Below are 24,408 nucleotides of genomic sequence, written 5' to 3'. Positions count from 1 at the left end.
AATTTTTTTTATTATCAATTATGAAGTTTGTCACTAACAAATGTTTTTAAAATGTTTCAAGCCAGAAATATTTGCCACTTCAAAAATCGCTGACCACTGCTGTTTTCATGTGCAGTACTGTATTCCTGCGCTTTCACTCCATTGCCACTCCAGTCCAGATGGTGGCGCTAAGGCGCTGTTAAGCCACTTTGTCTTCTCAAAGGACTATCAGCAGGAAGAATACATAAAAGAAGGCGGCTTTTTTCCCCCCCTTTAGCGTCGTGCTTGGTCCTCTTCAGTTTTTTTTGTGTTTTTTTTGGGGGGGGGCATTTGTTCACTTTCATCACGCAAAAAGTGCCATTTAACAGACAGATACAATCGTTTATGTGCCGCTCGAATGTTGTAACATTCATAGTTTAGCTCGCTAGCTAAATCAGCGAGCAATTAGCGCATTAGCCGTCGCCGGTCCGGCCGCGACAGGTGTAATTGAAAGATTTCGTCAATCATTTGATGTCATATCGTGTTAAAATGGGTCAAGTGCAGTTAGTGGCGAAAAATCCGCTCAGTCAGCAACTAACCGCCGAAGTTGGAGAAACGTTTGGTCCCTTTTACCAACAGCAGCTGTTGCCAAGCAAAGTAAGTGAGTAGCAACTCAACTCAAGTAATTTTGAACAAAAAGTTAATGATTTAATACGATTATCACAACACGTTGCGGTCTGTTTGTTAGCAACTAGCAAGCTAAGATAGCTTGAAGACTTCGATATACAGCAAGACGAGTATATCCGGACACAAACGATTAAATGAATGACAATTTACACCATGAAAGTAGTGATTGATGTACTGTTTCAACCAAAAACAACATACCTTAAGCTTCCACTTCCACTTTGCCAACAACAAACTCATTTTTTTTGTAGTTAGTGGCTCCAAATGACTGGTTTCAATGAGTCGCGGTAATGTAGTGTCCTAGTCGGGACGTTTTTTTTGTGACACTTGACATATTTCCCACCTTTTAATGAAAACACTCGCCGAAAATCAAGCTTCATTTGTTATGGTATGTTTGCCCTCCAGGAGGCGCAGTGGGAGCTAAGCGGTGACGTCAGCTGAAAGGGTCAATTAACAATTTAAATGTCAATCATGTTAGCCTCATAAAATGACTTGCATAGGTCAGCTGACATACTGAGCTGACCCCTTTCCTGTTTGTAAACAAAGACGACGTAGTCTGGATGCAAGCTGACTATAATATTAAAAATTGTCCCGATGTCCAGTGGCCAGATATATACTTCTTTTATTTAGTGGCGACACCAGCTACAAGTGTGAGGTCATGTACAGACCACACAGCATCATGATTTCCATTCAAAGATGTGCATTTTACGAGCGAAAGTCTGCCAAGAGCAGGAGGACACAACAAAACATTAATTTGCCCTTCTTCTTTTTCCTCCACAAAGACGAGCCAATGGAAGTCGCGTCTGTCATGTCAAGAGTGAAGACGACGACCAAGAAGCCGAAGGCCCACGCGGTCGCCGGTCGGCTTTGAATTCGGCCTAACGATTCGCCAGAATCTTCTGCTACAAGCAGTGGCTGCAGGTCAGTGGTGGCAAGTAACCAAGTGTAAATAAATCGACTGATAGAGGAACATGTCATTATGGTTGAGCGCCCCCTGGTGTGCCCTGGTAGTACTGCAAGCATGAATCTGAGCGCTCCAGGAAAACAAGGGAGGAAAATTGTTCAAATGCGGCTTTTATTTCAAAGTTGACTCCACTGACAAATGTCTTCCTTGGTTTACAAGATTTGGCTTACATGTGACTCAACTCACTGTTGTACGTTACCATCAGTTATTTTTCGTATTTACAGCCAAAGACACAAATAATATAAATATAAAGACGCTGTCAGGTGTGCACCAAAGGCTAGGAGGAGTGAGTCTTTTTTTTTTTTTTTTTTTTCCTCAAGCTTCTTCTGTCAAAAAGCAGCGGCAAACAAAAAAAACAAGAACATGCATCTGTCTTTTGGCCCTCTATTAGCATCACTTGGCATTACAATAAAAACACAATTATTTATTTACAGCTGGAGATGTGGTCCTGATGCAAACAAACACTATCACCATGGCAACAAGATTGAAAGGATAACACAGGCATGTCCAAACTTTTTCTTCTCAAAATCAACCCCCCCCAAGGTGGAACTGAACCGCTATTATTCACTGAAAAACTCAGCCGCACATCTCGTTCAACTTTGTTGAAGCAACGTGAGCAGTTTCATTTTGACATGTGTAGTGCTTTGACGCCCATAGCAGGGGTTTACTGTGTGTTGCCGTCCACTAAAAAATGAACGATGCTCGTAAAACAGCCCTCAAGTTGTATTTTGTCGCCATCTTGTGGCATGTTGTTGTCAAGGGACTACATGGAGGCAAGTTGAGGAGTTTCATTTTGACATGTGTAGTACTTTGATGCCCATAGTGTTTACTCTATGCTGCCGTCCACTAAAATAAATGAACAATGGTCATAAACGGCCCTCAAGTTGTATTTTGCCGCCATCTTGTGGCATTTTTGTTGACAAGGAACTACATGAAGGCAAGTTGAGGAGATTCATTGTGACAAGAATAGTGCTTTGATTGTAGTTTGGACACCCCTGGTGATAAGTGCAACAAGAAAAAGCAGAGCTATATCCCGGTCATGGAAAATCACCAAAGGATTTGTTACTTGTACAAAACCTTATAAAATGTTTAAAGTGCAGCTAAAACCAGTTAGTAGATGAACACGTAATCCTTCGCCTTGGTTGGATGGCCGGCAAAGGTGTGCATGCGTGTGTAAGTGTGCATGTGTCCATGTGTGTGTGAGCAGAGAATTAGGTGGGATCATCACCGGTGTTGCTAAATTCCGCCGTAAGCTTATGGGTGGCTGAGGGGGCGTCGGCCATTAGCGCAGTGACACGTTGAGGTAAGGTTTGCGCCGAGCGGGCGGACGCCTCTTGTGCCACTTGCGCAATCAGCTCATCCAATTACACGCACACAACCAAACGCCGGTGTTAGATCTTTGAACAATAACATCCACAACGCCGTCCCGTCTCAAATCAATCTCATTGTGCAAATTGTCTCACTTGACCCAATTCAGGGAAGCGACCCAACCTCACAGTGGAGGAGTTCAAGTTTATGAGGACTGAGTAGCTACATGAGGTGGCGCGGGTGTCAGATTAGGAAGTAGGCACGGTCCACCGGGATCACGCCCCCCCAGAGTTGGAAAACAACCAAGTTGGGACCTCAGTGGCAGGGGTCAAAGGGGAACTCGGCCAGGCCGCCGTGGAGCTCCACGCCTTCTTCCTCCCACGATGCCACGTCGCCCGGCAGTCGGGCCCCGCACGACGCCTGCCCGTAGATCTCGGACGCCGTCAGCACTCGCGACCACACGTGCACGTCCGAAAGTTCGCCCGTGAACGACTGTGTCACGTCGAAGCGGCCGCCCAACGTGTCCTGCGCAAAACAAAACAACAATACGCATCACTCAACTGCTAGCATGTAGCTAACATTTTTATTAGCATTGTTAGCACATTTATAATAGAATGTTTCACAAATTTAGTAGCAATGTTAGCATACTTAATAGAATTTTTCGCAAACATATGATTTTTGTTTGCACATTTATTCATATCTTTGCATACGTATTAGCATTATCTTGGCATACATGTTTTTATTAGTGTTTTCAGCATTAGCATAATTAGTATTTTGTCAACATTCGCATAGTATAAGCATACATGTATTCATTAGCATTATTTTTGCAAGTCAAAACATATTTATTAGCTAATTTACTGGTAATGCAGTTTGTTAGCATATTTATTGCTGTTATATTAGCACATTTAGCATATCAGCAAGATCTTAGCATCTTTATTAGCATTGTTATGGCATTTTGTATTTTTTTTTTAAACATCACGTTAGTATAATTATTAGCCTTGTGTAAGCATATTAATAGCCAATGTCAGTGACAACACTAACAACACATTTATGAGCATTTTGTTAGCATCTACTATTAGTACAGTATTTTATTACCATGTTAGCGTTTTAGTTGCATTTTAATAGGATATTCATTAGCCTTTTTTTTTTTTTTTTTTTTTTTTGCATATTCACTTTTTTGGCACATTTATTAGGATATTGTGAGTATATTGTGAGCTTTTTTTTTTGTAATCACCTTTATTAAAACATTAGCATTTTGTTAAAATATTTTGTTGGCATATTTGGTTTTTGGCAATTTATAAGCGAGAGAGTAAAACATGTCTCACCTGCTCTTGTCCCAGAAGAAACATTCCTCCTGGTTTGATGGCGTGCCAGGCCGCCAGGTTCTGACCCGATCCTTTCCTGGTCCCGTCCTGGTAGACCTCCCACACGCCATCACGCGTGGCCCACGTCACACACACGTGATGCCACTTCCTGTCGCTCACCGTGACAGGCAGCGTCACCGCCTGCCGTAACACAGCAGTTAGTGCATTAGAAGTTAGCATGTTAATTGGCATTTGGTCAGCAAATTTATTATTCTGTGACTATATGAGCATTTTTAGCATACGTTACTATTTTTTTTAACATATTTTCGAGCACATTTGTTACTACAATGTTAGCATTTTGTTAGCGTATTTATTAGTATTTTGTTAGTACATTTATGAGCATTCTGTGAGAATATACTGTTCCCATTTGTTAGCATAATTGCAAGCACTTTTATTATAACAATGTTAGCATATTTAATAGTATTTTGTTAGCAAATCTGAGCATGATACAAGCTTACTTATGCTGTAAGCATATTAGCATTTTTAGTAGTATCGACTGAGCAACTTTATTCGCGTTTTGTCGCTTTTCTAAGACAGAGAAGTCTAAAAGATACTTGATGGTTCATACCATCAGCTCTTAAGCGTTCTAAATAGTTGATTGACAACATGACAATTATGTGTTCGTTGTATTTTATATAGTTATGAACCATTTTTTTTTTAATTATTATTACTGTTTGATTGTGTCACACTGGGACAATTCTTCACTCATTTGTTAGCATGTTTATTAGCATTAGGTTTACCATATTTCTTGTGATTTTGTTGCACTATCGTCCATTCTCATGAACGTTAACTGCATGTTTATTAGCATTGTGTTAGCAAATTTATTAGCCTGTTGGTCTAGCATATTTCTTAGCATTCCATAGGCCTGTCTCTGCCTTCTCATCAATATGGCTGCCTAAATTTTTCTCTTTTGTTCGCATATTGATTAGCATTCTGTTAGCTCATGAAGCTTCCTCGACTGCCAACCGCAACATTATTAGCGCTACGAAACTGTCAAATCAATTCAGTGCTTCTAGTTGAGTCTGTTATGGGCTAGCATTTAGCGGCTAACCAGCTTAGGTGCTCATCTAGGCTGCTTGGAGTCCAATGTTCCTGTGGGAGCGCGCATGTGCGTGCGTGTGTGTGTGTCCTCGTTAGCCCAGCCTGAGACAAACATGACTCTCTTGACAAACAATTAGGCCAATCAATTAGGCTTAAAAGGATTAATCGCTGCATTCGTTCGTCGGCCGAGCTCTACCGAAGCGACAAACGGGAGGGTGAAAAAAAAAATCTAACACCCTACCCGCCTTCCGTTTGGTGAAAAGATGCTGCCGCTTCTTAGAATGAAAGATTAGCAAGTTAAACACAGTCGCAGAATAATCCAAAGAGTCAACGTCTTAGATGACCGGATGAGGCTAATTTGCAAATCACACCCCCTTCTCATATGTATGTATGTTCTCCCTATGATTGTGTGGGGACCCATCCGTTTATCTTGCTATACCCTGCCCATGACTGACAACCAGTTCATTGTCTGTATGTACTCTAACATTGATTGAATGGCGATCAGGGCTATGTCTGCCTGTACAGTTTTACTGATAATGACTGGGGATCAATCCATTGCTTTGTCTGTCGATACTCTAAAATTGACTGACGACCAGATCGAAGTGTACTCCCCCTCTCACCCAAAGTCAACTGGGATGGCGTCGAGCTCACCCGTGACCCTAATGGCCCCAATAGAAAATGACTAGCTGGATGGGACAAACTGAAAGCCCACCACTTTGATAAGACAACCTTGTCATCGATCAGCAGCTCCATGGGGTTGGCGCCCCACTCAATGAGCACCAGCTCATTGGCCTGGCCTGGCACAGCGTATGAGAAGGGTGTCCCCACACCGGGGCCGGCGCCCGCCTTCAGGCGCAAGCAGACAGTGAAGGCGAAGAGCTCGGTTGCCAGGGAGCGCTTCATCCTGGCGTACATGTAATTGGTCCTCATGGGGAAGTCCAGAAGGAAGCTCTTCGGCTTCTTGTGGCCTCCTGCTGACACCGGGCGGTTCACATTTTGTCATACACGCATGTTGTGAGCCTGTATTTGAATTTAGCTATGAGGTGTACCACAAGGTTCAACTCTAGCCCACTTCTCTTTTTTTTTTTTGCATATATATGAAGTATCGCTCTGCAATTTTCTCTGAACATTTGTGTTCAACTACAGTTCTATATACAGTGGCACCTTGACTTAAGAGTGGCCAAATCCCCTCACATAACGATTTAAACTTTTAAGTCTAGGTACCATTGTGAATCCAAAACCTAATTCGTTGTAGCTAGCTTCAGAATTGGTCTAATTCAGTTCACCTGTAAATATTACAGGGCAATTATGATCATCCTGGAATGTCATCTGAAATTCAGACATGATGAACATTTTGTGAGGAGTGCATGTGTAATGTAAACATGCTAACCGTGCTCAGAGTGGCCGTGGTGCAACTGGCTGAGGACGGTTTCCAGTTTGCCGTGTCCGCCATTACGCGCACTCGTCTCTTTGCTGCTGAAAGGAAGTCGTCGAGGGAGGTGGTGGTCATCATGATGATCGTCATGATGATCCTCGTGGTGGTCGTCGTGGTGATGGTCGTCGTGGTGATCACTGTGGTGACTGTTGTGACTGTATTGGTCGTTATGATGGTTGGCGTAACGGCTGGAATGTCGGCCGCTACTGTGCCAGTCGTGGTGGTCGTAGTGAGGATCGTGATGCCGATTGCGGTGGTTACTGTGGTGGTTGAAGTGACGGCTCCCATGGTGGCTGCTGTGGTGGTTATCGTGGTGACCGTTACCATGGCGGTCTTGGTGGTGGTCGTCGTGGTGATCAGTCTGGTGGTTGTCACGGTAGTGGTCGTCGTGATGGTTGACGTGATGGTCGTCGTGATGGTCGTCGTGATGGTCGACGTGATGGTCGTCATGGTGGTCGTCGTGATGGTCGTCGTGATGGTCGTCGTGATGGTTGTCGTGGTGGTCGTCATGGTGGTTGTCACGGTGATGGTCGTCATGGTGGTTGTCATGGTGGGTGTCGTGGTGGTCATCATGGTGGTCCCTGTAGTAACTGCGCAGCTGCTCCTCCAGAGCGTTGATCTTGCGCTGGAGGAGTTCTCGCAAGGAGCTGGAGTAGGAGCTGGAGGAGTTTCGAGCCTGCACATACAAACATTCCGAGTTGAAAAGTTCACTTTGTCTTTAAGTTTAAGAAAGACCAAGAAGAAGAGTTTGGTTCTCCTGTCTGACTCACAGTTTTGAGTTTCAGGGTTTGTACCTATGCTGAGGCCTTCCTGTACATTTCCAATTATAATACTGGTGGCAGTAGTTTTTGTGTAAAGACTTACAGAACCAGTGGTCATGATTTGAATCTCTGCAGAGAAAAGCAAAGAATGGAAACTAGTTTTTGAAGAGATGCTAGTCTACTTCCTGACTGCAGTCGATGTGCCCTTAGGCAAAACTTTTTTCCTTGGTAGTCTGACTTACTCCCAGATCCCAAAAATGCTTTGGGTTATTGAAGACTTGAGATTGTCCATTGGTTTGAATGTAAGGTGTGAATGGTTGTTTGTCTAGTTGTGCCCTGAGATTGACCTGTGACTAGTCCAGGATGTACCCCCCATCTCGCCCAAAATCAGCCAGGATAGGCTCCAGTTCACCCACAACATAAGTGAGGATAAACAGTATAGAAAATGGATGGATCTGTTTCCCCTCTGTGGCCTTCCCTCATCTTCCTCACCTGAAAATCCGGCTTTGTTCCTTGCCAGTTTACACTGCGATTAATAGCCTCGTCAGGCGGGATGAAGCTAATTGGATACGGCGCTGGCTCGCGCCCCTCAGGGAGGACAGCAACCTGGGCATCTTGTTAGAGGAGCGACGTAGTGGGGAGTCAATCCTGGCTTGGCTTCAAACTTGCCCCTCACCTTTAGGTGGGTTCCAAGCAGATTATTGACAGTATTGCCTGAGCCCACCTAAGCTGACAGGCAGACTTTCAGAAGAAGCCTTTTAAAGGCTTTCCCTGAGGAGCTTCAGAGGAGCTTGGGATGACTGATCTTGGGTGGGTAACTAACCTTGAACAACAAATATCCCACTTCACATTCTTAAGAGCATTTCAAGTTTGACCCAGAACTTGAGACCATCCACACATCACTGGAGCTCATTTTTCCCTATGTGTCTTGAAGATTGTATTATTAGTACAGACAAGTAACTACCCAGAAATCCAGATTGGGTTCACAGCTTCACATACCCAGGTGTCCTGAAGGTCTATTTGTTCTTACAGAAGCTACATACTGAGCCTTAAGATTGCATCCATAGGTAACATGAATGTCTGTATAAATTGTGTCCTGAGGAACAGGTGTGACCACATTGTGTCTCTCCTGGTTATGACCAAATTTTTGCTGCAATTGGCTCCTTGTCTAAAGACGACGGAAGACCAAGCTCAAGAAACTATTTCTGTGAATCACTAAGGTAGAGGTGTCATGTGTCCCCATGACTTACCTGCAGATTCTCCAGACGCTCCTTTAGCGTCTGCAGGGTCTTCCCGGTCTGCTCTGGAGAGAAGGAGCCGTGTTTGCTGTGCGAATCCCAGTGATGGGGGTCCGGCCTGTGGCTGCCATGGGAGAAGTGGTGATCGCTGCCATGATAGGACCCGTGATGTGAAGAGTGGCCGTCGTGGTGATTGTCATGATGGTCATCGTGGTGATTGTCATGATGGTCATCGTGGTGGTTGTTGTGGTGGTTGTCGTGGTGACCATTGCTATGGTGGCCACCAAAGCCCTCGCACAAGGTGAGCTTGGCTGTAAGCTCCCTGATGGTTTCACGCTGGTCCAGAATGGTCTCTTTCTGTCTGACCAGACTCTCGCGGAGGTGCAAGATGGTGGCTTTGGCCTCATCCGAGATCAGGATTCTGCTGTTGTGGCCGTTGGCGTGGCCGTTGGCGTGGCCGTTGACGCTCGGCCCGTGGGGAACGCTGGGTGGAGAGTAACAGCTGGGGTCTGCTTCTGGGGGGATGGGAATGCAAACAAATTTGGGGCTGGTGCCATAGTCGTGCTCCATGCCGAGCAAGCTTGCCGAAGCTTCAGAGCAAGACAGGAAGTAGCAGATAACTAGTGAGCGTAAGGTGAGGATGATGACAGAGGTGGTGCCGCCTAGGTGCTTGGCGGACAAACTTTCCAGGCCCAGATGGCTGATGTCGCTCGCCATGTTTGATGAGAGTCCAAATGACTCCTTGACCACTGACCTCAAGGCCCTGAGAGGCTTTCTCTTTACGGGGAACAACACCATGGATCATTTGCGCTGGATTTGGATTTGAAGAATAAAATGTGTCAAAAATGAACTTGACGACACCGCCCCTCACAAAACATCAACATCCGTTCAGGAATAGTCTAAGTATCCCTTAAACAAGTCCTCGTGGTCCAGCGTCCAGTGTTGCATGGTGCTTAACACAGATCTTCAGACATCCTTCCGCTGTGCCTGGAACAAACTTTTGGGCCTTCTCCAGCCAGGTGATCGGACTTGGACCAGAGGATGTCCTGTGTTGGGCAGCCAAGATTAATCCATTTAAGTTTGACCTCCAACCATCAGATTCCAACATAAGACTCAGCACGATCGCCTGCATGCAGGACACACACGGCAAGATACAGTGTTTATGCACAGCTCAAGAAGATCAGAGGACTCGGGCCGATAGCAAAGCCAGGTGATAGGAGTAAAGTTTAGACTTCAAGTACAACAAGCAGAGTAATGAGATTACACATTCCGTTCATGCAGCGATACCTTGATTTGAGGGTTTTAGTTTGTTCCGTGTATTTGTGTGACTTTAGGAAGGGTGTGGCCTAGTGCGTCAGGAGCTCTGGCTCCAGATCCAGTTGGACATTTTCCACGCCTACTCCAAGCTCGTTGTGAAGGTTTTCATTCTGCTTTAGTGTATCCATCCCTCAGTCATCCATATCTTTATTGCATGACATTTTTGTTGCAAGCCATCTTCAAAGTAACCAATCAACCAAGGCGAAGGCTCTTAACTCTAAAAATTTGTGCAACACTATGGAAACGATTGACAAAACGACCTCCACTGCTAGTTTTGTACTTTTGCGTCTGGTATCCAAGGTGGTCATGGGAAAATGTCAACGATAAGCACAACAAACACTCGGACCCCTGAGAGCCTTTTAACGAGGCGCTTGCTGCTCAGGTTGCTAATCTGAGCCTCAGCCCCGCTGTCTGGTACTTAAAGACAACAATAGCTCGGACTTAGCAGACATGATACTCCGCTGAGGCACGCGGCCTAGCACATGAACAGCGAGCGCCACACAACTTCACGGATATTTCCTGCCTTAGTGTTGGATGAGTCCATCCAAACGTCCAACTGACCATCCGTTTTCTGTAGCTTATCCTCACAAAGCTAGCAAATGAGCAGGAGCTCATCCGCTGACCCTGGGGGAGCGGCAGGGCCATCCATCCATCCATCCATGCATGTGTCCATCCATCCATCCATCCATCCATATCTCAATCATCCTTCCTGCAAAGCATCCATCCATATCCCGATCCATCCTTCCAACATACCATCCATCCGTCCATCAGTCCATCCATCCGTCCATCCGTCCATCCGTCCGTCCATCAATCCATCCATCCATCAGTCCGTCCATCCATCCATCCATCCATCCATCCATCCATCCATCCATCAGTCATCCATATCTTTATCCATCCTCCCAACAAATCATCCATCCATCATCTATCATCCATCTATCCGTCCGTCCGTCATCCATATCTTGATCCATCCTTCCAACAAATCATCCATCCATCCATCCATCCATATCTCGATCCATCCTTCCAACAAATCGTCCATCCAGCAATCCAACTGACGATTTTAAACTCAAATCATCCATCAATCATCTGCCATTATTCCATTCCACACCAGCCTTTATTTCCTATATATCCTATATAGCCTATATATCTACTGTGTATATATAATAAATTAAATGGTCAGTTATAACAATTAAAATATTTTTACATAAATAAAATTAAATAAGTAAATATAAAATTAAATGGTAAATTCACTAATATATAATAAATGAATTGATAAATGATCAATTATGACATTTCAAAACAAAATGTAATTACTTGATGAGTAAAAAAAAACATTTCTCTATATTGCACATACATGTTTTAATTCTTTTTTTTTCAAGAAAAAGAAAATGCCCCATGAACATAAGTTTTCCGAGTTCCCATAAGATGCAGACTCACGTTGTTGACGCGCAGCAAGTAGAATTCGGAGCTTCAACAGCACACAGCAACTAAAAGGCAACTCCAGTCACATCTGCAATGTTGTTGTTGTTTTTTTTTTTTATGTGCAAATGTTGCACAAAATTGAATGTCCAGACGAGCGATCCTGATGCCTGCTTGCCCCGCTTGCTCGCGGCTCGTCAATCCGTCCTGCGCAACGCTGATCAGCTTGAGGAGGATTGCAGGCTTGAGCGGGATAAATTTATCTCTTGCTCACCTTTTGGGCCCGTGTGTGTGTGCGTGTGCTTGTGCGCGTGTGTGTTGTGTGCTCAGCCTCAACCATGCTGGGAAGGAAACGGTGGCCAGATAGCAGGCAAATGGTCTTAAACGAAGCTGACATGCTATGCTAGCATGTTTTTGTAGGCAGAGAAAAAACTGATGCTAGCCGATCTTGCAAACTACTAGTGTACTGTGCTGACGTTCGAATTGACTTGTTGCTTCATGGTTGAGCAAATGTGAAGCATTGCCATATTGTCTTGTTTTTAATTGCTGACAGCGTCATGTCCAGTTGTATGTGACGTCTTGCTGTTTTGACCCGTGACCTGACCTGTTCCCAGGCAACAGTTCAAGTTGGCGCTCCCTGTTGGACGACACTTGTCACTGCATGTCGACTTGCTGCTCCGCCTCAGCACGGCCTGTAAGACGCACCAACGCAATTGGAAACGGGTTTGAAACCCAATTTTGAAACTCGCCCAGGGGTGTCAAATTCGTATTAGCTCAGGGGCCACATGGAGGAAAATATATTACCAAGTGGGCCGGATTGGTCAAATCTAGGGATGTAACGATAATGGCAATATCGTGATATCGTATCGCGATATTAAGACTGCCACATATATCATCGCCGTCATGTCACGATATTAAAAGCAGCCCATCTTTTAAAAAGGTCTGGTTGATTTCCATTTGTGCAGTTCTAGCACCCTCTGGTGGCTATTTTTTAAGTGAAGTTTAATTTACATAAGGCATATTTTGGCCCTTCTATGTTTAAAATCCTCGTTATTGGTCAGATGAAGGGGAATTTAATATGCTTGTGAACCAAGTCAATATGTGGAGTAACTCAATATGTGCACTAGCAAGCAAGTGACTCAATATTAAGTCTTATTAGAGATTGTAGGTTGTTTATATGCATTGCTGTAATGTACAAAAGCACGCCGTTTTTTTTTTTTTTTTGGTAACCGCTTTTTTTACATTATATTTATATAATATTTGACCTTTTTTCGTATCTCCAACCTCCCCACAATATCGTGATAATTATCGTATCGTGGCCTTCATATCGTGATGTCGTATCGTGATGTTTGGCTATCGTTACATCCCTAGTAAAATCATTGTATATAATTATTTATTTATTTATTTTTAATTACCGTCAATTATACACATATTTTCGGTATTTGCGGGCCAGGTCAGGCCAAAAAAAGTTTTGTTTTTTTGTTTTGTTTTTGTTTTTTTTCCCCGGGCCGGATGTTTGACACCCCTGCTCTAACCCTTGTTTAGAACTCTAATCTGATCCTGTAACCCTTACTTTTATTCTCAATTTTGAAACCCTCCTGTAAAAACCTCACCCGACGCTCATTTAAACCCCTAACACTTGTTTGAGACCCAACACCTGAGGTTTCTGTTCAGCACCGCCATCTGGCGGTTGATGAGGGGCGAAATAGAACCCCAAATGTTGCTTGGATCAGCTGCTACACACAACTTGCACTTATACACACACACACAAACATTATCCTCCTTCGCCCCCACTGGGGTCAGCTCTGATGTCATTAACAGGTGGGCGGCAGAAATAGACTTACACTCACTTTCACACACACACACACACACACACACACACACACACACACACACACAACCACTTCCCCCCTCTCCCATACACATGCACAAAAAGCAGGTCAGCAGCTCGTTAACATCATTGTTGAGTTGCAAGTGTTTACGAGGGAACACAATGAAAGTTACGTGTCTAACGTCAACATTTATATTCGTGGTCGAGCTGGATGGGAGTCCAGTTGCATGACTTAGTCATCCTTGTACGTGCCCGTTTTGTGACGTCATTCAGAACTGGCGAGTCGTCTGCGAATTGGATTTCGATGAGCGTCCTGTTCCATTCTCATAACAAAAACTCTCGAAATGGACTTGTACTTCAAGCATGACAGCAACGCTCATGAACAATAGCAAGAAAATGCCCCCGTTAACAGCAGAAATGAGGTTTCCGTATCATAATTAGTGAAGGCCGTGTTAGGAGCTCTGCGGGAGCCGTTTGAGAATCCAGTGGTGCCTTTTGACACGAGTTCAAGTTGTTCCATGACTGCACTTTTTGCTACCCACCCAATCAGAGCAAAAAAAATAAAAAATGTTCCTGCGATATCTTTTATTTTGAAAAACTTCCCTTTCCCCTCATGTCTTGAAAGTTGGCTCTCTTGTATCTGAGATTTTTGTTTGAAAGTTGAAGCAAAAAAATCAGCCAATATTTACTTTCATGTGGAAGCAAAAACATCACGATCACGATATATCACAAATCTTTCGCAAGTAGAAGCAAAATTAAGAAAAAAAAACATCTGGGCAATGGCTTGTATCTCAAATTGTTGCTCTCAAGTTAAAGCAAAAAATCGTGTAAATGACGGCGGCTTGTATCTGGGGATAATTCATCTCTTAAATGCTCACAAATTCATGTGGACACAAATATTTTATTAATCGATTGTGTTGCTTATTTTAGTGACTAATTGATGAATAAGATAAAAACAGCAAATTTTAATTTCCAACCCGATATTAAAAAACAGGACATTATTTCAAATTGACGTTGCAGAAAATGCAACAGCATAAATTTGATTCAGTTCCTGGTATGGTCCGTAATATTTGTCGGAAAATCGGCAAAAATGGAAAAGATTTCCTCTTGAGAGGATGATAATTTCACTAGCAATTCATCGATGATCAACATAATTAGTATGAATTTAATAGTCAAATGAGCTGTGGATGAATCGTTTGCACTTGTAATTATGATGCAAGTGACTGATGCAAATTGCAACATTGAGCGTATAATGGACAAATTTTGGATATGACTGAGCAGATATTCCGAATTGACTTGTGACTCGATTAACTCGAGCAATTGCTCGATTGACCTTGCTTGTTTTTCCCTGCAAGTTCAAGTTTACCACTGGCGACTTCCTTGCCACTCGCTCTTGAGTGCGTGTGCGCGTGTTTGTGGGGGTGCTCACGGTGGTCCAGTCTGCGGGTGTAGGGGAAACGTACACGGTGGTAGTGGCCTCCCGACTGGCGGCATTCCAGACTGTCAGCTATGGTCCCCCGAGGCAGCTTTGGGCTGGCCTATATTTGGAGGAAGCGCCGGAGATATTTTCAGGCTCCCAACATGTCACAGGGTGTTTGTCGCCGCCGCCGCCGCCTGCCGCCGCTCTAATCGCTGGCTTCCTCCTTGTCGGATGCCCGGCCGGCGCACTTCCACGTCGGGTAAACGTGCATTCATTCCTGCTGCCTGAAATTGCAAAGAAAAGGTTGTGTGGGTTGCATGTTTGCCTCACATTTTGAGATTCTGGGTTCGAATCTGTGTGGCGTTTTGCATGCTGGAGAAAAGCCACACGATGACATAATAATAGCATGTTAGCTTCAGGGAGTACAAATGTGAGCGTCAACATTGACTGGCAAGCAGTTCATACTTAACAGTTTGCTAGTATATACCGTAGTAGATGTGCAGTGATTAATCGGCAACTAATCAATTTATCAAATTAATTGGTATGATTGATGTTTGCTCGTCATCCTCATTCATTCAGTAATTATTTCATATATTTATATATATATATATATATATATATATTTTATATTTTTATATATATAATATTTTATATTTATATTTCGTCATCATTCATTCAGGAATTATATTACATCTTATATCTATATGTGTATATATATATTACAGCTGTCAAACGATTACATTTTTTAATCAGATTAATCACGTCGTAGAATTTTGATTAATCATGATTAATCACTGACTTAAAAAAGCTTTTTTCCCCCCAACATTTTTGCCCGCTGCACATGCTCATCTTGCTCTTTCTAATCAATTAATTATTTGCATAATTTACAATGGGGAAAAAATGACCTATGACATATGTAAACATTTATTAAATGCTTTACTTAAATGCATGTAGTTATGTTTATGTGCTCAAACTGCAACAGCTACCTTTAATGTAACCATCCACTGTTGAATAAAAAGGATCATCTGCGGTCAAAATTAATAGTGTGATTAATCTGTGGTAATACAATGATTAATGTGATAATTTTTTTGTGATTAATTAATTAGTTAACGCTTTAACTTTGACAGCACTAATATATGCCGACTTCCATGAAAGTGGACCGATTGTCTTTGTTTGGAACCACATCCAGAAAAAAACAGCAAAAGCTCTTGTATATTAATTTTACATTTTTTTTCATTGGTTTTGATGAACTATAATAACCATGCTCTCGATAGTGTTTGTGGAATATGACTTTTTTTTTTTTTTCTGTTTTGATCCATCTGCGGGCGGACATTTTGCTTGTACAGACACCTGTTGTCGACGGAAAATGACATCACGGTTGCCGAGAAAACCGCTGAATCACAGCAAGTGACAAAATGGCTGCCTCCTTTGAGGCATCATAATGGGCAGATTTTGCTGCTTCGTTCATATTCCTAAAATGCAATGACTTTGGATGTTGACAAAATTTGACAAATCACGTCGACAAAGACACATTCCACCTGTGCACAACCAAGCTAGCATGCTATCGTGCTAACATGCTAATGCAAGAGCTGACAAGATTGAAACCGTAAGTCCCAACGCTGAGGCACAGCCAATTGTTTTTGTCAAGAAAGTTGTGTATCGCGTCTGTCGGAGGAGGAAGGGTCGCCGGCTGCTGAGGAAGCTCCCGAAATAGCGCCCGCCCGCTCGCACGCACGCACGCACGCTTTTGATTTCAGCGTGTGGAGACGTTCCACTCGCATAACTTCCTCAAATTAGCTCCCGACAAGCCCACAGCGACCGCTCGCTTCTCGCCTTTGCTCATTTCTTTCAGGCACTAATTGCAAACAAACGCGTCCGCTCATATCACTGACTCAACAGCTTGATACCTTTACCCTAAATTGAAAAACACAACTGTGAAGCTCTATAGCAGGCTGAAAACTGAACCTTGTGTTGAAACCCAAATGAAAAACTCTAACCCTGGTTTGAAACCCGAATTTCATCCCCTAACCAGTCCTGGAAATACTAAGATGACCCGGAAGTGTTTACGGCGCAGCTAAGGTGACATGGTAGGCGAAAAAAACAACTTTGCGTTCCCTCGCATAACAACTTTGCGTTCTCTCGCAAAGGGAACACGCGCACACGCTTGACACTCAATTGCCTTCATCTTTGCGAACATTTTGAAGTATTCCCGACGGACAAAAACGACCGCAATTGTGATGATGATTTTTTGTTTTTGTTTGTTTTTTTTCCAGGAATCATCTGGTGCCAAACGTTTCCTTGACGATTACATCACCATGACCCTTTTTATCGATGTCATCCTTTTGCCCCAGCTGCCATTTTGCCCTTCCCAAATGGCGCGCGTCTCCGTTTTTGCGCAAGATGTTTTGACGGACACGTGGATATTTTTGTAAACGCACTTTTTCACATTCGTATTTTTTTGTATGTTTTTGCCATTTTTTCCCCCCCAGTTGGTGAAAGTTGATTTGTATTCAATTTTGTTTTTTTTCCCGATGATGTGGTCCACCTTCCTGGTGACGGACGAGGAGGGCCGCGCGGTGGGCCCGGCCGCCGCCCCCACGGTGGGAGTCGGGGCTCAGGGCGGTGGGGGCGGGGCCGGGGGGGCCGCGGGCATGGGCGGCCTGGCGGGCCTCATGAGTGGCCGCAGCACCTTCGGCGGCAACAAGCGGCGCAGGACTGGGCACCACGCCATGACTGAGGCGCAGGAAGGGAAGGTGAGGTCAAAGTTCGGGCCTTCCGGCACCACACGAGGCAGAGAAAGCTTACGAGAGTAACTGGAGTTTGTCTCGGGGGTGATGCCTGGTGATTTTGCCATTTTACTGTTGGAATGCCATTTGCTCATTTTGAATAGAGCCATGAGGGTGTGCACACTTCTGCAATCACATCATCACAGGTTATTTGCACTGTTGATGTTTTAGGAAAATGTTGACTTTAGCATTCACATATTTTTTATGCATTCGCGTAAAAAAACAAAAAATACTCCTTTGGATAATTGGTTTCTTTTTTATTTTTTAAAAGATGTGAGATTATTCTTTGTGTTTTATTTATTGTATTAGGACAATTTCTCATTTTTTTTGCATTGATGTCAAAACATCTTTTGCCATTAAGGCTAAATATTTTAGGAAGATGCTTCACTTTAGTATTAGCATGTTGCGAAGCCGGTTTTTTTTTTTTTTTTTTTTTTTTTTTTTTTTTTCCATTTTAGACAAGTTTATTACAAATTTTCAACAAATCGTAGCAATTATATTCAACTTCACACAAACAATCTTTAATAATAATATCCAGTTATTCACAAAATAAAAAAAGTTCATCTCAGTTTTTGGTGGCTTTCTTCAATTTGGTCTTCAGCTCTGATATGAATGGATTTCCAAATCCTGTTTGTCTTGGTGGCATCCATTTTGTTTTTTGCGGCTCCTCAGCTTGTTTGGTCTCATTGATCTTTGGCACCGGTTTGAGCGCCGCTTCCTGTTGCATCTTCAGCAACTTTCTTACAATAGGAAACCCTGGACCAAGCCCAGGCAGTCTGATTCCGAGTCCCAAGCCTCCCAACACATGAACGCCGACGGGCATTTTGGATGCTGGCGGGGGTGCAGCGGCAACAGGTTCAACCGAGGGCCTGAGAAGAAGCGAGCGCCGATCTTTTGCCGGCCTCGCGCGAGGGTTTTTCACGGCGATTCTTGACTTCTGAGGGGCAAAGTTCATCACAAAGCTGCTCACCTCAACCTCAGGGTTCTCATCCTTGTCCAATGATTGGATCTTCGCCTTTAAAGGTTCACCAGAATACTTGGACAGCTCCTGTCGCGACGCGTCCGAGCCACTCCGACGCAACTCAGAATCCGTCTTTTGGATTTCCGATGCTTTTGCCGCAGTCTGGGCTTCCGCAAAGGACTCGTCCGACAAGCCCAATTCGAGCAACGATATTTCTATGAAGCTTTCTGTGTCGTAGCGCTTTTCCAAAGACTCATTTGCTATCTTGTTTTGTTTGGAGTCAAAGTCGTCTTCTGATGAAGGCTCGGGAATCGCATCTCCATTCTGACCGACTGAGCTGAGCGCGGTTTCCTCAGTTTTCCGAGTTGTCATGACACCCAAAGTGGTTCCTGAGTCTTTTAACATATTGTTGCCCTTCTTCACAACTTCATCGGTTTCACATTCTCCGTCTTCTTCTGTATCAATCGGTTTCATTTCTTGTTTGGCGGTTGATGATCCTGTGAGCTTGCCTTCGACATCAACAGCCTTCACAACCCACTCATTGTCCGCGTCAGGGAGTTTTTCACGAGAGAATCCGACCGTTTCTCTTCTGGTCTCATTGTTATCTCCTGCCGCGTTGCCCAACCGCAGATCTTGTTCAACCACTTCAATCCCCTGCTCAAGGTCTTCCACGTTGTTAGTTTGGCCACAAGGTGCATCCGATTCCTGTTCTGGGAGTTTGACTCTCATCTGTGAACTTGCGCAAGTGGCCGTCGTCTCTTCGGCATGAATATCGTGTATGGCAACGCTGTTATTTCGAAGAATCTCTTGCTCTTTGCTTTCCGCCTCTTCTTGTAAATGCTCGTGGGTTTGCATTTCCTCGACTTCCAGGAATCCTCGTGTTTTCTTTCCATCTGGAAAAGCCTCATTGTTGTGTACAGGAAGCGGCTCTTCACTTGTTGCAGTATGTGGCTGTTGAGACACATCACTTGCACTTAAGGGCATCTTTTTAATTTCCTGTGCAGTCTCTCCCTCAGGTTTTACCGGCAGCAGAGAGGCTACTTCTTCCTTGCAACTGGCGTTGTCGTCCACGCCGATAAGCTCCTCCTCTACTTTGTCCACTTGCGCCGATTCACCCATCCTCGCATCGGATTGCCCATTGGCAAGAGATGAGTTATACTCACATCCTTCAAGCTGCAGTCCAACCTTGAGCTGATCTTCAGTGTCAAGTTTTCGAGTGTCGATTAGATTCAAATGGTTGACACTGGAGAATGTTGCCACAGATTCTTCTGCCGAGGCATTCAATGGCTCAGGTTCTTTGGTGTGAGCGTTTTGGGTTCTTTCACCATTCGCCTCGTCGGATTGATCCTTACAGTGGGATGCGGTGTGACCATCGCCACCAGAATCACTTTCAGCGGTGGATTCTTGGTGTGGATCATTGCTGATGTGAGAAGGTTCTGGCCTGAGGAATCTGTTGACAGCTCCGGCTAAATACAAAACATTCCACAGTGTCCCCTCGACTCTGGCCGACTCCACCGTCGAAAACGACGCCCCGCAACGGAACAAAACCTCCCCGCTGGCTTCGACAAGCCACAACAAAAGCGCAAATGTTTTGCCGCCCGGCATGAGGTCTGCGTTCGCACCAAACGGCGTTTTTTTTTTAATTTATTTAATTTTATTTATTTATTTTATTTTATTTTATATTATTTTATTTACTTTTTTTTTATGTCAAAACATCTTTTGCCATTAAGGCTAAATATGATTTCAGGAAGAAGCTTAACTTTAGCATTAACATATTGCTAAACTGTTTTTATATTTTTGTATTTGTATTTTATTTTTATTTTTTATTTGTTTTTTATGTTTTTTTTTTGTTTTTTTTGCATTGATGTCAAAACATCTTTCACCATTAAGGCTAAATATGATTTTACGGTGACGCCTGACTTGTTGCTAATTGCGTTTTTCTTTTTGTTTTTGTATAAATGCGCATGCGTAAAACAAAAACGTTTGCTGCCGTATTTCATGTTGCCTGCGTGCAGATCAAGCTGGCGTTCGTGGTGGCCATCGTAGGCGTGATCTTGACCGTGCTGGGCGTGGGCACCGAGTTTTGGGTGGAGCTGGCGCCGCCCAAGAGTTTCTACGGCAACCAGGTAAGATACACAGGATGGGTTGTGGCGGGGGTCCGGTGCTGGGGCTGACTTCCTGTGCGGCAGACGTGCCCGGCGATGCACTTTGGCCTTTGGAAGGCGTGCACCAAGACGCTGTGGCTGGCCGACATCGATCCTGATAGAGAGAGCTGCGGTCCCGCCGAGCTGCCTGGAGGTACGCGCGCGCACACACTTAAACTTTTCAATATTTTGAAATAGTTCTTTGTTTGATTTGAAGTTTTTGGAAATGTTTATCTTCATATTTGGAATACTTGTAGGTTTAGATTATTTTTTTTTTTAATAAATTAAAAACATGTTTGGATTATTTCATTTTATTTGTAGTGTTTGGATTTAAAAAGTAGAATTATATATTTTTTGGGGGGATTATTTTAATTTTGATTGTGTAGAATTTAGATTTAATTTTTTGCAATCTTTGATTATTTTAGTTATTTTTCATTTAGCTATTAATAATGATGTGATTACTATTTTTTAATTGATTACTATTTTTTGTATTTGGATTAATTTGTAGTTTATTATTTTTTATTTATTTTTATTATTTGTATTTTATTTTATTTTTTAAATATTTTTTTGTTTTATATTTTATATATATATATATATATATATATATATATATATAGTTTCATTTAAGTTAAATATTTAGGTCAATTTGATTAGTTGCTTTATTTGGAAAATGTATTTTGATTAAGTATTTTTATAAAGATTTTTTTCCAATCAAATAATTAATGGAAATGGACCATAATTATTTATGGTTTCACATTATTTTGTATTTGAGTACGAGACATGCGAATGTGATTGCATATTTGTCTTTCAGAGTCCAACTGCACGTACTTCAAGTTCTTCACGACGGGCGAGAACACCGTCATGTTTCACAAGACCACGCACAAAAGTTAGTTTTCACTTGACTTGACTTGGGCCACTAAAAATCTCCATTTGGAAGCTTGAGCCAGGCCACCAGGGGGCGAGCTTTCCCATGACTAAAAGCTTTTTATCGCCCGTCCAAGTCCATATGAAACACTGACCTGAATATATGACTAGATAGCTGATAGCCCATACGTGCCAGTGCAAGCCGTTGAAGTCACAGGGCGGCCATCTTGCTCCTCCCACCTCACGAGCAGACTACTGTATAAACTATGGTATACTGCTCGTCGGCAGTTACGGTAGTATAAGGCCGGAGGTGGGGTGAGGGAGGTGCGGGGGGGAGTTGTGATGGTCACTATTTTTTTTTAACAAGCAAAATAATAATTAATGGACGGTATGTGCTGATTTGAAACATCATTTAGGACATAATTTATCCATGTATTTAAGGCAGGTTGAAAAATTTCCTCTTGTTTATGTTTAACAAATTTAAAACCCCATAAATCATGCTGTTTCTACTGAGTACTATCTCTAAAATATTCTCCAAATTGGATACTGTCATGTAAAATGTATCGGATCGTATGGCGAGAAACTTTTCTTGGGAGGAGCAATATGGCAGCCTCACGACTTCAAAAGTCTTGACCTATCGGCTTTCCAGTCATACATTCAGATCAGTGGCGCAAACCAACAATGTTTTTTTTTGCGTGCTCGCTCGCGTCAGGCCTGAACGTGGCGTCGGCCATGTTGTCGCTGTTCAGCGTGGTCCTGATGGCGATGGGCGCCATCTGCATCAGCATGGCGCTCAGCAAGGAAATAGTCTTCTTCCTCAAGCCCGCCTCCGTCTGCTTCGTCCTCTCCGGTAAGCGTTGAACCGCACCTTTTGTCTGCTGCGCCACCTGGCTCAGTCCGGGGTTGCACCTTGTGTTTTTTTGTTTGTTTTTTGTTTTCCCCTCAGGTGTGCTGGTTCTGCTGTCCCTGCTGGTCTTCCAGCAGGCGCTGTGGTCCCTCCTGGCCAGCGACCACTCGGTGCCGCTGCACCACAACTTCTCCTGGTCCGTGTCGTGTCTGGGCTGCGCCGGCGCCATCTTGATTGTGGGCGGGCTCCTCTTTCTGCTGCTGGCGCTGCCCTTCAGCCCCTGGCAAAGGTGCCACGGCGCCGCCAGCTAGTGGCGGGGGACGTTTGCGCCGCTGGCGTACTCGGACGGATGTTTATTCGATATTCTACTCGTGCTGGATCGTTTATGTGCTAGTGCACACCTTGTCCTCACGATTAAAACAACCCAGTGCACTACTGATGCCACTTTTGGCCTACTAGAACACTGAAATATTACTAGAGAACGAGTCTGCCGCACTAGTAACACTACTCGGCTCAATCATAAGCAAGTGTCATGCACTAGTAGCCTTTACCCGTTATCAAGGATCTTAACTCATTCACTCGCAGCCATTTTCCCCTTTCGCTCACGGCTGTTTTACTGGATTTTGAAAGGACCACAGAATATTGTGTTCTATTGCTATAAAAACACGGAACCCAGCAAAAGAAAATTTAGAGTCTCTTCTTTCATCAGGAATAAAAAGTACATTTCCATCTGTTTCCATTTTGCAGCAATTAGCATTAGAATATAGCTAAGTTTCATCATTATTGGGGAAAAGCGCTTTTTGCAACATGGCCTTGGTTGATCTCTTATACTCTGCTGCCACCTGCTGGCCGTTTTTGTAATAACAATGCTTTAAGCGGTTTCCTGTGAGAGACAATTATTCTACCAGTGTGCTAAATGGGCTTACTAGCCAGACACAGTTTAGTGAAAAGCCTTTTTTGGGGGTGGTTCTCGTGTTGAACATATGTTTACTAGTAAGTTTTTGTTGCATATTAGTAGGCCAAAAATGACACTAGTAGTGGAGAAAAATCTTACTAGGCATACGAGTGCTGATTTTTTTCTTAGCGGTGAGGACAATATGTGTACTAGTACAAGGACCTTAAGTGGAATATCGAGGATGTGGAATGAATGCCACTGACGTCGACGCATATTTAAGAGTGGCCAATTGTCTGCGGCGCCATATTGGATGTGGCAAAATACTGTTTGTGGGGATTTGAACCGATCAGAAAAGAAAGAAAAAAAACAGTAATTTGCGCCTAGCAAAAAAAAATAGCTTAGAATTGACAATAGATGCCACAAGGTGGTGGTAAAACACTATTTTTGTTTAAATGAAACTCCTCAACTCACCTCAACATCGTTCATTGGTACCAAGATGGCAAAGCAATACTTTCATTTCTTTGCCATGCAAAAAAAACGGAGGCCAGTTCAGACTTCACAAATGCAGAACCAGAAATATGCTCATATCTTAGGATCTAGAACCTTCTCTCAGGACTAGAATCTTCTTCACGTGGGACTCGCCGATTCTCTTGAGATGAGGACCTGATCTCAGAACCCAAAACCTCCCGGGACTTCTTTTCAATCTTGCATTTGTTTCCAGGGCGCATCTGCCACATCCAATATGGCGGGCGCGCTGATGCTGTAAGGTAGGCATACGACGTCTACGCTTGCGTCCGCGCACCCAACACGAAGTCTTAAAAGCACACAAACAATCCTGCCTCCTTTCACTCGTCAATTCTCTCATCATAATCATCATCAGCTTCCATTTCAATGTGAAATTTGTCCACTTTAAACAATCATCGCCTGTCGTAGCTTAGCTGCTAGCACAAGGCTTGTTTGCTAGCGTGTTGCTAACCATGTGATCAAGAGAATGTTACTGTCACTTGTGTGCTCTTACATGAAGTCTTATATATAAAGTACAAGGAGTTTTCTTTTTTTCTGTATATCGTATGCGTGTCATCGTCACTTCAGCGGTTTCGCATGTTGAGCATTATCTTGATGTCGATGCGCAAGATGATAAATGAGAACAAAGTGTTCCTTTGGTTGTGTGTGT

At 43.5% G+C, this 24,408-nt stretch overlaps 2 protein-coding genes across 7 annotated transcripts; one reads left to right on the top strand and one right to left on the bottom strand.

Moving 5' to 3' along the window:
* Positions 1–206: 206 nt before the first annotated feature.
* On the top strand, positions 207–24,390 carry LOC144006921 (voltage-dependent calcium channel gamma-6 subunit-like). 4 transcript variants are annotated; one of them, XM_077506037.1, is made up of 8 exons: positions 207–615; positions 1,425–1,563; positions 17,011–17,490; positions 20,500–20,610; positions 20,674–20,782; positions 21,440–21,514; positions 22,205–22,342; positions 22,439–24,390. In XM_077506037.1, exons 3-8 carry the CDS (start codon positions 17,200–17,202, stop codon positions 22,648–22,650), a joined length of 936 nt encoding a protein of 311 aa, XP_077362163.1. In that variant the 5' UTR covers positions 207–615; positions 1,425–1,563; positions 17,011–17,199; the 3' UTR covers positions 22,651–24,390. The 4 variants fall into 4 exon arrangements, with proteins under 4 accessions (XP_077362163.1, XP_077362165.1, XP_077362166.1 ...); XM_077506039.1 differs by having other exon boundaries at positions 207–619; XM_077506040.1 differs by lacking the exons at positions 207–615; positions 1,425–1,563 and adding an exon at positions 14,531–14,996.
* On the bottom strand, positions 1,700–11,820 carry LOC144006918 (uncharacterized). Of its 3 annotated transcripts, none has more exons than XM_077506033.1 (6): positions 11,505–11,820; positions 8,766–9,879; positions 6,710–7,430; positions 6,049–6,293; positions 4,240–4,419; positions 1,700–3,439 (listed from the first exon to the last, which is right to left on the bottom strand). In XM_077506033.1, the coding sequence occupies exons 2-6, from the start codon at positions 9,549–9,551 to the stop codon at positions 3,230–3,232; spliced, it is 2,142 nt and encodes a 713-aa protein (XP_077362159.1). In that variant the 5' UTR covers positions 9,552–9,879; positions 11,505–11,820; the 3' UTR covers positions 1,700–3,229. The 3 variants fall into 3 exon arrangements, with proteins under 3 accessions (XP_077362159.1, XP_077362160.1, XP_077362161.1); XM_077506034.1 differs by having other exon boundaries at positions 8,766–9,799; XM_077506035.1 differs by having other exon boundaries at positions 6,049–6,290; positions 11,505–11,804.
* Positions 24,391–24,408: the final 18 nt, after the last annotated feature.

Source organism: Festucalex cinctus, chromosome 19 (assembly GCF_051991245.1).
Source record: "Festucalex cinctus isolate MCC-2025b chromosome 19, RoL_Fcin_1.0, whole genome shotgun sequence".
Lineage (NCBI taxonomy): Eukaryota > Metazoa > Chordata > Actinopteri > Syngnathiformes > Syngnathidae > Festucalex > Festucalex cinctus.
This window is presented reverse-complemented; position numbering and strand designations above follow the sequence as displayed.

What these genes read in the sequence shown, in the direction of transcription:
- LOC144006918 (XM_077506033.1), bottom strand. Translation starts at nt 9,551, where the DNA reads ATGGTGTTGTTCCCCGTAAAGAGAAAGCCTCTCAGGGCCTTGAGGTCA. An exon ending in CCACGGCCACTCTGAGCACG is followed by an intron (nt 6,294 to 6,709) that starts GTTAGCATGTTT and finishes GCCCGGTGTCAG; the next exon opens with CAGGAGGCCACAAGAAGCCG. An exon ending in AGCTGCTGATCGATGACAAG is followed by an intron (nt 4,420 to 6,048) that starts GTTGTCTTATCA and finishes GTGTTACGGCAG; the next exon opens with GCGGTGACGCTGCCTGTCAC.
- LOC144006921 (XM_077506037.1), top strand. Translation starts at nt 17,200, where the DNA reads ATGTTTTTGCCATTTTTTCCCCCCCAGTTGGTGAAAGTTGATTTGTAT. An exon ending in CTGAGGCGCAGGAAGGGAAG is followed by an intron (nt 17,491 to 20,499) that starts GTGAGGTCAAAG and finishes GCCTGCGTGCAG; the next exon opens with ATCAAGCTGGCGTTCGTGGT. An exon ending in TCACAAGACCACGCACAAAA is followed by an intron (nt 21,515 to 22,204) that starts GTTAGTTTTCAC and finishes CGCTCGCGTCAG; the next exon opens with GCCTGAACGTGGCGTCGGCC.